At 45.8% G+C, this 12757-nt stretch overlaps 1 protein-coding gene across 1 annotated transcript in view; it reads right to left on the bottom strand.

Annotated features, from left to right (window-relative positions):
* The window catches only part of SDHA (succinate dehydrogenase complex flavoprotein subunit A), a 28724-nt gene that overhangs the window by 15275 nt on the left and 692 nt on the right, over nucleotides 1–12757 (bottom strand). Inside the window, exons 2-8 of the mRNA XM_039473229.2 lie at nucleotides 7532–7618; nucleotides 6280–6441; nucleotides 5241–5384; nucleotides 4768–4932; nucleotides 4235–4383; nucleotides 2596–2720; nucleotides 41–209 (exon numbers count right to left, since the gene is read on the bottom strand). Of these exons, the coding sequence (XP_039329163.1) occupies nucleotides 41–209; nucleotides 2596–2720; nucleotides 4235–4383; nucleotides 4768–4932; nucleotides 5241–5384; nucleotides 6280–6441; nucleotides 7532–7618 (1001 nt within the window). The remainder of the gene's footprint in view (nucleotides 1–40; nucleotides 210–2595; nucleotides 2721–4234; nucleotides 4384–4767; nucleotides 4933–5240; nucleotides 5385–6279; nucleotides 6442–7531; nucleotides 7619–12757) is intronic.

Here is a 12757-nt window from a genome sequence, read left to right on the forward strand (position 1 = left end):
GTGTGCCTGCTCAGACAACGCTGGTGATAAACACACGGACCTTCCTTCGCGGATCTCCAGAGTCATGGACCGAGACACCACGTCTCTGGACGCCAGGTCCTTTGCGACGGGGGCGTATCGCTCCATAAACCTTTCGCCCTGACTGTTAATGAGAATGCCTCCCTCTCCACGACATCCTTCCGTGATGAGACAACCAGCACCATATATGCCTGAAAAAAACACAAACATTTATAACCTAACAATTGCTAGGTCTCTATTTCAAATGCACTATTTTTTTCAAGGTATTTTTTGCAGTAGAGAGGAAAAAGATATGCAGAAGGCATCATATGCAAAACTGAATAGAAAGAAGAAAAGTTGAGATACAGTAGAAAGTCTGGAGCCAAAAAGCACCGACGAGGCTGGCGGTGCAGCAGGTCTGGGCAGAGCGTCCCCAGTGAGCAGAAAGGACAGCCCTCAGAGCTCTGGCTGTACTCTGAGTACAGCCTGGTGCGGTTAAATGCCTCAAATGTGATTTTAATTTTTCAGCATTCTTTTGCACTATGATACTGTGGTGACTACTTTAGTTAAGAATAACCAGGCTGGAGAATTCACATCTAAATTACCCAAGATTATTCTAGTTAATACACTGTACTTGCCATGAACGGTTCTAACTGCTTTCCGAGTATTAACTCATTTAAGCATTACAGCTCCAGGCAGTATGACCCTCATTGTCACTGACAAGCGCATTCATGCTGGTAACATCCAGTCATGCAGCTGAGGCCAGAGCTCAAACCCCAACCTGGGCAGTCCGGTGGTCTGTGCTCCGAACAGCGGCTCTGTGACTCCTCAACGCATGAAAACCAGGGCATGCCGAGCGCTCAGATTTTAACAAAGGAGATCAAAAACCCACCAAAACCTCTAAACTAAATGTATTTCAAAAGCTACAATTTGTATTAGAATAAAAAAGGGGAATCTTGCTTTTAAAACAAGAATGTGATTCTTGCATCTCACCTGCCTTTTAATTTTCTAAGTTTCAATGCTCTTTTTTTTTTCAATGCCCTCACATATTGAAGACAAAGCCTGAGAAGTGGAGCTCTAAGCAAATTACAGAGGAAATTCAGGAGGTCAGTGACATTTTATTGGTTAAAAACAGTATTAAAAAACACAGGCTAGGGGCGGTGGCTCATGCCTGTAATCCCTGCACTCTGGGAGGCTGAGGCAGGTGGACTGCTTAAGCCCAGGAGTTTGAGACCAGTCTGGGCAAAATGGTGAAACCCTGTCTCTACCAAAAAAAAAAAAAAAAATTAGCTGGGCATGATAACGCATGCTTGTAGTCTCAGCTGTTTGGGAGGCTGAGGTGGAAGGATTGTTTGAGTCTGGGAGGCACTGGCTGCAGTGAGCCAAGATTGCTCTACTGCACTCCAGCCTGGGCAACAGAGCAAGACCCTATCTCTAAACAAATTTTTTGAAATCCACAACAAATACATTTTTTATTTTCAGCCCTGCCAGGGATCAGAAAGATGACACTGAGAGAGAGAAAGAGAAGACACAGGTCTGGTCCTTTAGCACCACTGCAGGGTCTGCGCAGTCCACAGGTCAGAAAAGCAATCCAGGAAAGTCACATCAAACAAGAGGCACATGTCTCTCTCTCTGACTCATTTCTGAAAAGCCTCCCCCAAATTTAAGACTTCAACTGTCATTTCTGTGTTAATGTCTCCAAATTGCACATTCGTAACTTCAACCATCAGACGTCCCCAAGGTGAGTTCATCTCCCCCTGGACGAAGCTCCCTCAGTGGTCGTGTGGGCTGAGCCAACGCCCAAATGTCATGTCACAGCTGGTCCTAACTTTGCACCCCACTATCACTGGAGCTCCATGTTCTCCTATGAAGCTGAAGTCTGCCTGTGCTGTTCTCGGGTCCACGCATCCTCCCAGCTCTCAGGGTGCTCACTCAGGAACCCTGATGGAGGCCCTGCCACGTGCTGGGCTGGGAGAACCCTGGCCAATGAGAAGACCTGCCTGCCCCTGAGGAGCAGATGAACTCGTTGCAAAGAAGGACACTGAACAATCCCTGCCTTTTTTTTCGCAAGACGGAGTCTTACTCTGTTGCCCAGGCTGGAGGGCAGTGGCGCAATCTCAGCTCACTGCAACCTCCGCCTCTCAGGTTCAATCAAGCGTTCCTCCCGCCTTAGTCTCCTGAGTAGCTGGGATTACAGGCACTCGCCACCATGCCTGGCTAATTTTTGTATTTTTAGTAGAGATGAGGTTTCACCATGTTGGCCAGGCTGGTCTCGAACTCCTGACCTCTGGTGATCCGCCTGCCTCGGCTTCCCAAAGTGCTGAGATGACAGGTGTGAGTCACTGTGCCCGGCCTCAATCCCCGCTCTACTGCTGGGATAAGTATCACCAAGGCAGGGTTTAGGGTTCTTAAGGAATGCGTAAGATGGTGGCCCAAACTACCTTAGCGAGGTGTGGGCACAGTCTCCCTAAGGAAATGACATTTAAGTCAGGACCTGAGAGCTGAGAAAGCAGAGAACTATGGCAGAGCAATGAGTAGGCACCACATGCTCACGAGACACACGAGGCCGGTGCCTGCAGGGAAGGCGCCGTGCCCTACCTGTGGGGTGGAACTGGACGAACTCCAGGTCTTGGCAAGGAAGGCCTGCCCTGGTGACCATGGCCGTGCCATCACCGGTGCTGGTGTGGGCGGACGTGCAGCTGAAGTAGGTGCGCCCGTAGCCTCTGGAAACAAGAGAGCAGTGACTGCGCACAGCGGCCCACGTCCAGACCTCCTGTCTGATGAGAGCGCGAATGGACGTGGAGACACCCGGGGCACCAACTTCTCAGTGCTGTCTGTGTGCACACAACCCCTCCTCAGGCACCCCCCACACATCACTAGGGGTCATGCCTATGGTGCTGCTACTCTGCATAGGATAGAAGCCTGGGTCAGAAAAAGGACTTCCCTTTGTATTTTACTTTATTTATTTATTTTGAGATAGGCTCTTGCTCTGTTGCCCAGGCTGGAGTGCAGTGACGCATTCTTGGCTCCCTGCAACCTCCACCTCCTAGGTTCAAGCAATTCTTCCGCCTCAGCCTCCTGAGTAGCTGGAATTACAGGTGTGCACCACCACACACAATTAATTTTTGTATTTTTTAGTAGAAATGGGGTTTTGCCATGTTGGCCACGCTGGTCTCAAACTCCTGACCTCAAGTGATCCTCCCACTTCTGCCTCCCAAAGAGCTGGGATTACAGGCATGAGGCACCATGCACCTGGCCCTATTTGTATTTTAGCTTTGTGCTATTCAAAATGTTTCCCTAATAATCATATACCACTTTTATAATGAAAATTTTAAAATTTTTGTGGATTTTGTTTTCTTCCCCAGATGTACTGAGGTATAATATACGAATTAAAAACCTGTATATATTTAAGGTGTACAACATGATTTCATATATTTTGTGAACTGAAGACACAAGTTAATTAACACATCTATTACATCTAATTATCATTTTTTTTTTTTTTGAGATACGGACACCTAAAGTCTACTCTTTCAGCAAATCTCAAGTTAATAATATTAACTATAGCCCCATGTTGCATATTAGATCTTCAGAACTTTATCTTCTAACTCCTGACCTTGTGATCTGCCCACCTTGGCCCCTCAAAGTGCTGGGATTACAGGCATGAGCCACCGCGCCCAGCCTGTATATTTTAGATATTAAGGTATTATCAGATAAATGCTTTTGAAAATATTTTTTCCCAACCTGTAGTTTTGCTGATTGTTTCCTTTGTTGTACAGATACTTTTTAACTTTTAAAATTGTTAAAATAACAGATTGACAGTGGATCAAGTCAAAGTACTTATTTTTATTATGTAGAGAAGCAAGAGTTATCCATCCCAGGAATCAGTATAACCACAGTACCCACTAAACAAGAGATTTTGCCAGAAAACCCCATGTGACTCTTTAGGCTGCGGTTTCCTCATCTAAGGTCAGGAGGGGTCAGCTGTTACCCTGACGGCCGCCACTACCACCTGCTGAGGGCCCCGCTTTATCATCCTCCCACAGGGCGGGTGCTGCTGTCCTCACCTGTTACAGATGAGGAACCACAGCTGGGAAAGGCCATCACCCTCACAAGGTTATGTCAAGGCCTGTGCCTGAACCGTAATTCTACAATGCCTCTATTTTCATTAAAATATAGAGACTCTAAGTGAAATTTATTCATTTTTATAAACAAACTAAAATCAAAATTCAATTCCTACCCTGTGGCAACAACAGTGTTCTTTGCTCTTATGCGATGGATGGACCCATCTTCTATGCACAGTGCAATCACACCACGGCACTCTTCATTCTCCATCAGGAGATCCAAGGCAAAATACTCCACAAAGTAGCTGGTATCGTATCGCAGAGACTAAAAGAAAGAAAAAACGGCAAGGAAGTGTTAAGCCAGCTTTCCAGGTTTTAAGATGACACTGTTCATGTGAACAGGCGAAAGACCTGCTTGTTCTGTTCTATGCTGAATGTCACATATCCCAGGTTAGAACCTGGTACGTAAGATTATCAATTCAACTTTCCAAAATAGATACAAGAAATTACATATTGCCTTAGGGACAGCTTCCCACAGCACGCCTGGTGCTTTCACATCAACAATCCCTGCACATGTCTTACACAGTTGTTCTCTGTTGCTTTTTACATAATCTTTGCCGACTCACTGGGCACACTAACCCATTCCCCATTGTCACCATAAGCCCCAGCACTACGGGTCCTGTCTCAGGTGCAGTGGAGGCGGCCTTACCCTTCCATACAAGGTGTGCAATAGCGAGTGGCCTGTCCGATCAGCCACACAGCAGCACCGATGGGCCTGCCCGCCCTTTCCAAACTTGAGGCTCTGTCCACCAAACGCACGCTGATAAATCTTCCCATCTTGGGTTCTGCTAAACGGCATGCCATAATTTTCTAGCTGTGAAAGACAAAAACAAACAAAAACATATTACCTTAAAGGAGTCAAGATATTGACAGCTAAACAACTTTTAACACAAATCTGCAAACCCAAAGTCATGTATTTTTTGAAAATCTCAACCCTTCATCAAAGAGAAGTTTTCTTGTTACATGTAATGCATCATTCATGATGGAAAAAGTTCTCTTGTGAGCTTCGCTCATCACCGTTCTTTCGGCTAGCCAGATCTGCCTCAATCGCTTACATTTTTTCCAGGACTCTTTTGTTCTAGAAACAGACCACAAGAGCACCCACAGCCTCCCGCCTATCACCTCGACCACGGCGGCAGGGGCCTGCTCTGTCATGTAGTGGATGGCATCCTGGTCCCCCAGCCAGTCGGAGCCTTTCACGGTGTCGTAGAAATGCCACCTCCAGTTGTCCTCCTCCATGTTCCCCAGAGCAGCATTGATTCCTCCCTGGAAACAACAACCACTCCTTACAGGCCACAAACAGGAGCCCCAACTTGGTCTTTAGGCCCAAATCCACCCACCAGGGACTCAGAGAAAGCCACTCCTCATGCAGTGATTCCCAGGGAGAGCTGCCCTCAGCAGAGGGGCAACAAGGCCGGACAGATTCCAGATCACAACTCCTCCCCTGACTCGCCCAGTGATTCACTCCCTTAGCCTCAGTCTCCTCATCTGTGTGGTGGAGACAGAGGGAGCTCCAGGAAGGGCTGATTGGAGCAGTGAGCGAAAGGCTACCTGTGATATGCTGACTACCTAACACACCTGGCACAGAAAAAGTACTCCACAAATCTTTCCAGATAATTTTATTCATAAACCTCCCTAAAGGCATTTACAGGCATATGTTAAAGACTAGAAGTGCTTCCTGCCAAGAAATAAACTCCACACTCAGAGTCACACTCCCCAGCACCCCCACCTCCTTCGGCTGTTTGTGGCCACCATCGTCTTACCCCTCAGAGAGTCCCAGAAGACGGCAGCACAGGGACAAATGAAACCCTTGCCCTTTTCTTCCCCAACCTAAATTCTGATTCCTCCTCTTTAGATGATCTCCCTTTCTTAAGGTGTTGGGGTGGTGAGGGTCGGTGGGGAGGGCAGTGGGCGAGACGGTCAGAGAACACCCAACTGCGACTGAAGTCCCAAGTAAGAGTGACGGCAAGGCTTCAGCTCTTCAAAGTCCCCATGGAAGAGGCTCCAGGAAAAAACCCCTGAGAGGGAGCTGAGTGAGCAAGGCACAGCAACAGGCCATGTGGCTGAAGCATGGGAGGAGGCAGGAGGCCGCCCAGGTGGAAGGTGCAAGGCCGTGCAGGCATGCCGGCAGTGAGAGCATGGCGGGGCACCTTTCTCTTACCTGGGCTGCAACAGTGTGTGACCTGGTAGGAAACAGCTTGGTAACACATGCCGTATTAAACCCTGCCTCAGAAAGGCCAAACGCAGCTCGCAAGCCTGCCCCTCCAGCGCCCACCACCACTGCATCAAATTCATGATCCACTACTGGATACTGAGCAGAAATCTGGAAAATAAAAATTCACCTGTCAATCACATATTCCATTATGCCAAACATGAAGACTATGGTTACAGTGCAAGAGCTTGAAAAAGGTAAAAGGAGCAACTGCTAGGCCCACAGGGCCTCCATCCTGTCCCGGGCTGAGCACTGAACGGTGCGGGAAGAGGTGGGCACGTTCACACGTGGAGAAGGGACTGACAATCAGATTCCATGAATGGTAGAGGGCCCAGCCCATGGGATCAGGAAACCCAGTGTTACCTGAAATGCTGAAAACTTGCAGGTATACCCTTAAAAAATCCATTTTGGGGAAAGCATAACCATTAAGACCCAATCTGTCAATTCTGTTTACCAAAGCAGGGAAGTGTAGAAGCAAAGGAAAGCAACAACCTGAATCAAAATGCCAGTTCCAAACATGGTTTTTCTTTCCAGTTGTGACTTTGCTTTTCTCTTTGTGTGTTTATATCCATATACATATGCTAAACAAATCTCAGCTTCTAACATAGCCAGGATAATGTTTCCCCGCCTGTGATTTGCAGGTTTCTCATGAAAATGCTAGAATGCAGTTTTCATTAGAGAAGCACATTCCAGTTCCTCTGGGCTAGCACCTGAGAACTGAGGACCCCGGCTCTACTTCAGGGCCATGTCTATGCTCACAGCTGAGAAGGTGCCACGGAGTATTCAGTCGCTATCGTGAGCAGAAGGGAAAAGAACTTCTCAGCAAGCTTCAGTTTTCCAACAGAGAACACGCACACCAAATACCAAAGAACCCACAACCAAGGGGCCACACAGTCCTATATGCAGTAGGGATTTTATCATCTATCACAGCAGACACTGTTCATTTTATTTTAATTTATTGCTTTACTTGATCTAAATTGAAATCTAGCTTACAGATACATACAAGATGTAAGTACAAATGTTAACACCTATGCTTATGTTTGTACTTGCAATTATTACACTGAAAATCATTTGAGCATGCACAGGGTGCCTACGAGAATTTTTTCTCTTATGTCTATGACTCATATGGAAACAAACTGCTATCGACCTCCCCGTAAGCCAAAAAAAATCACTTATAATGGAACAAAAAGCACGAACTCACGGATTCTGAGACTTTAGCAGATGCCCTCTTGTTCCCATCAACAGCGAAGTGAAAGCCTCGGGTCCCTGCTGGTGACACCACTGGCCACTGGAGACACAGAAGACACAGATCCAGAGCGTTAGTGTCCTGAAGGAACAAATGCTGTGGGGACAGAATTCGAATTCTGCCTTGCGAACTGTTCACCTCTGTATGTACCCAGGTGCTCCCGTGCATCCAGAGGGCTCCGCCGGGACTCTCGACTTAACCCGAAGGGCGGCCCAAGCGGCGAGGAAGGACTGGGTCCCCAGGCCCTCCTTTCCACCTGACTAGGCACTCTAGAAAATCAGGACAAAGCGTGTTTCCGAACAGGATACTCACTGACTCAGACACAAAATGAAAACACGAAAGTTAGCTGGGCGTGGTGGCAGGTGCTTTTAGTCCCAGCTACTCGGGAGGCTGAGGCAGGAGAATTGCTTGAACCCGGGAGGCGGAGGTTGCAGTGAGCCAAGATTGCACCACTGCACTCCAGCCTGCTGGCACCTGGTAGACTCAGTCTCAAAAAAAAAAAAAAAAAAAAAAAACCCAAAATGAAAAAGGCACATTTCTCTGTAAAGTCTTAATTTATGCTACTTCGTACAGAATGGGAAAGACATCTACATTATATTACTGTATGTGGTATTGCAAATAATGAAGCATTTTAACTGGCTCCATCATAGCCCTTTCCACATGACAGTTCCAATCGTCCATGAGGGTTTGCGGTCAGTTCAAAAGGCACTGGACGCTGTATCAGGGGATCTGTATTCTGGAAGAGTAAAAGCTGATAGCCCAGAGGGATGAGGTGTCATCCTTCATCACACACAGGAGGATGTCAGACGCACACTCTCCCACTGCCTGGCTGCTCCTGGCTTTTTCCTGGCCAGCGTCTACAACTTGCCACGTTATCTTAAATATTCCATCTTAGAAAACTTTACCCAAGAAAAGTGCTTTTAGTGTTAGTTTTTAGTGGCTCAGTGTGAGACAGGTGACATTCTCCATGTGCTAAGGCTGGTCAGCCATTTAGGGGATGTGTTTTCTATTCTGCTGGCTGCATTTTAGAAGACCACTGAATAGTCTCAGAAATATCATAAAGAATAGTTTTAGGGGCTGGGTGCAGTGACTCATGCCTGTAATCCCAGCACTTTGGGAAGCTGAGGTGGGCAGATTACCAGAGGTCAGGAGTTCAAGACCAGTCTGGCCAACGTGGCAAAACCCCATCTCTACTGAACACACAAAAATTAGCTAAGTGTGGTGGCAGGCACCTGTAATCCCAGCTACTAGGGAGGCTGAGGCAAGAGAATGGCTTGAACCGGGAGGCAGAAGCTACAGTGTCACTGCACTCCAGCCTGGATGATGGAGCGAGACTTGGTCTCAAAAAAAAAAAAAAAAAAGTTTTAGGAAATTATACACTCAACGATCAGAAGAGGGGATGTGAGAGATGTCTTCAAGTATTTAGAAATACTTGCAATTCAGAATTTATTGTGTACATGAAAAAATTCTTCATTTCTCCAATTTCTAGTCTATTTCTTTGTTTTTATTGACATAAGCTAATTTAGGGTTTTTTCTTTTTTTCAGAAAATGAATTAGAACAAATATTCTTCCTCCTTAGTATATTTTTAAATAGTAAAATCCTATTTTAAGAAAGAATGAAGCTTTTGAAATATCTAAATACAAACATTCTTGAAAATGTTGTAAAGTGCTCTATTGACATAGATAATAGTTCCAATAAGAACAGTATGTTATACCAAATGTAAGTAGAAACAGTGAGGTCACTAAGTGTTTATTTGTTCTTTCTAGAATGTTCATGTGGAATACCCCTCCACCCCACAACCCTGCCACACAGACCTAGCTTAAAAGGGGCAGCTAGTATAACAAAATCTTTAAGAAATTACTATGCCAACCCCTTGGAGAAAAGGGCACTAACCCTTTGCATCTAAATCTAATCTGGGGGAGATTTTTGAATTTGGAAAGCCCAACTGTAAGCCAATTTCAGTCTTTAGAGAAAACTGAAAACTAGTTTTGACACAAAATTAGTCTTTTTTTTGTCAATTATTAATTTTTTTTAGGAGAAGCTATCAAACATTTCCACTAAGAAAAATGGGGAACATATAACTAAAAGGAAAAGTTAGACCTTGCTTAACAATATAGAGCCGGGCGCGGTGGCTCACGCCTGTAATCCCAGCACTTTGGGAGGCCGAGGGGGGTGGATCATGAGGTCAAGAGATCGAGACCATCCTGGTCAACATGGTGAAACCCCGTCTCTACTAAAAATACAAAAAAAAAACTAGCTGGGCATGGTGGTGCGTGCCTGTAATCCCAGCTACTCAGGAGGCTGAGGCAGGAGAATTGCCTGAACCCAGGAGGCGGAGGTTGCGGTGAGCCGAGATCGCGCCATTGCACTCCAGCCTGGGTAACAAGAGCGACACTCCGTCTCAAAAAAAAAAAAAAAAAAATATATATATATATATATATATGTAGAATTTCAGATGACTGAATTAGGAGGTGGAGGGAAAGAGCAATGAGGGAAAGTGTTCTCTTTCCAGGGTCCACAAGGGGGCGTAGTTCCAAGGGCAAGAATTTCCCAGCGCCACGCCCCCCTCCCATCTCTCTCCATCTGGGAGATTTAACGTTTGTGTGAATTTCACAGACACGCGAAGAAACTAGAAGAGTCAATCACTCTAGCGGAAGTTCTAAGGAACTCCCCGGGTCTTAGAGAAGGTGGGGGTTCCTCCCAGGTTAAAAGTCCCCTTCTTCCACACCCCCTCGGACTCCATCTTTGGATCCCCTTCCACGAACACTCCCTTCGTAGAAGCCTGTCTTCCCCTCCTAAACTCCATCTCTCTCTATTCCCTTCCACTCGGTGTGGAAGCTGCTTTCCTCTCCTGGATTCCATCTTTCTGGATTCTCTCACTCAGGGTCAGAGTTAGCTGTTTATTTCTCTCTCCTCCTGTTTCTCTCTCTCTCTAAATAAATCACTTTCTACAAACACTTTTGAGTCCGGCATTTACTGTGCACTGTGCCATGGTCCTCTCTCTCATTCTTGAGAGGACAGGAGACCAAGAACCTGCATAAACGTCCTCTCAGGGGAGCTGAGGGCACCCTGAACCCCTGAATCCCAATATTACTGTAAAAAGTGGAGAGACACTAATATTCAAAATCTAGCAAAATAAGAGTTCTCATCTAATAAGATGCACCTATAAACCATGGGCAAGAAACTAAACTGCATGTACAATCTATACGATTACAAAAGCAGCCAATGAAGAATCTAAAAATGGTTGTATGACCGTATCAGGAAGAAGAGGAAGTAGGATAGTTTAAGTGAACTAAATCCCCTCTCCCAGGCAAGAAGTGTAAAATGGGTAAAAGTACACCTGCATATCTGCTAAAGAAACAGGTATCACAAATACCAGGAGTCAATATCAGAAACAGGAATTGCTTCCATGGGAAATGGGGCTGGGAGGTGTATACTCATTGATTGTTTTACAACTATATTTAATTATTTTCACCAAAATTGTAATGTTTATTGTTTTAACAGTGGGGATGCTTAAAATACAGTTCACACATGGCTCCTGCGCATAGGCTGTGAGCCCTGGTTCCGAAGAGCACCACCAAAGGTTTCAAACATACCCACAGAATCCTCACTAGCCCGGCGCAAAGACAGAAGCTCAGGAAGGATTCAAGTCGGCCGGACGGCTCCAGATCCTGGACTTGCCCCCGATATAAGTAAGGGCCCTTAGGAAAAATCTCTGAGATTCCCAACTAATATTATATCCAGGTTTTCGTAGCAAAAAAAGTCACAACTTTTCTCATAAACCAGGAAAAACATCATGAAGAATGCAGAATGGAATGCAATTACTGTTACAATTATCCCAAGAAGCAAAGCAAAAGTTTATTACTATAATGGCCTCAATAGTGTATTTCTAGAGCACCATTAAACATATTCAGAACAATCCATTCACAGAAAAGAAATCAATTTGTCCTAGAACAACACATTGGAGATTCATGTTAAAGGATTTGAAAAACTTCACCTGAAGCAAGCAGTTAACCCAGTAACTATTCAAGTTTCTTGGTTTTACTTTTCCTCTGGATTAAGCTGCCTTCGAACAGTCTGCAAGCTGTGTCACTGCCCTCCGCCATAAAAAGACACTAAAGGCAAAATAAGTCTGGGAAGTTCGTCACTTGAAAGCAGGTGTAGAAACAGAACGACTTCAAAACACCACAGAACTGGTCGAAATGAGATTAAAAAATTCTCTTTGGACTTTACCGAAATTATCTATTTTCCAAACACATTTCTCAGTTGGCTATCATAAATTTCTGAAATGCCAATAAATACATTGCTTGTAGGCAGAATTCTGTAGGAAAAGCTGACTTCATCAAGATAAAAATACTTAAAAAACCCAAGACCATATTTGGTAGGCCTAACTTGGTTTAATTTTGCTATCTTGCCGTTTTGTCTGAAGCGCATCCACCGCTGGCGGGGTCTTGGTCTGCAGAAGGAGCACGGGGCACCACCTGGGATGAGGACAAAGGTACTGCTAGCCCCAGCTCTTCTCCAGTCGCAAGCGGCCATCACTGACCATGGACTTGACTTTCCGCTTGTGGATGCCTCCTGGCAGCTCTTAAGCGCCCAAGTTGCGGCGGGGGTCTCTGCTCAGCACCAACCACAGCAACAGACTAAAACGTTTACATTTACATGATGCAGACGGGATAGCTGCAAGACTAATTCTCACATTAAATTCAACCAGAAAATTGCACAATTACAGGCATAATTCAAATCAATATTCCTGAATGCCTTCGTTCCTACTGAGATTTTTACTCTGCAATTTAAAATTACTTTGTAATTAAGGAAGTGGGTGGGTAAGTTCATTTCAAAGAACCAAATAACTAAACCTATCAAATTTAGCTTGATAAAATAAAACCCTAGAAGGCCGATTCTGAAGATGCAAGCGAAGAGGGCACATTCGGACAAACTGCAAGGGCTCAGGGAAGGATGGCCCTGCCCGTCATCCTGGACTGGGCCGAGCCCGGCCCTCCAGGCACTCACAACGCACAGGAAGGCGCGGGTCCTGGCGTCCTGGCCCGGTCAGTGCGCGGAGCTCTCGGTCTGACTTTAGAAAACTGCGCACAAGGGCCGCCAAACACCACCTCCAAAGCAGAGGCCCTTCGCTGACAAGGTCTGGATGTGACACGCACAGATCTGCGCTTTCTGGG

This window comes from Saimiri boliviensis, chromosome 1, assembly GCF_048565385.1.
Source record: "Saimiri boliviensis isolate mSaiBol1 chromosome 1, mSaiBol1.pri, whole genome shotgun sequence".
Lineage (NCBI taxonomy): Eukaryota > Metazoa > Chordata > Mammalia > Primates > Cebidae > Saimiri > Saimiri boliviensis.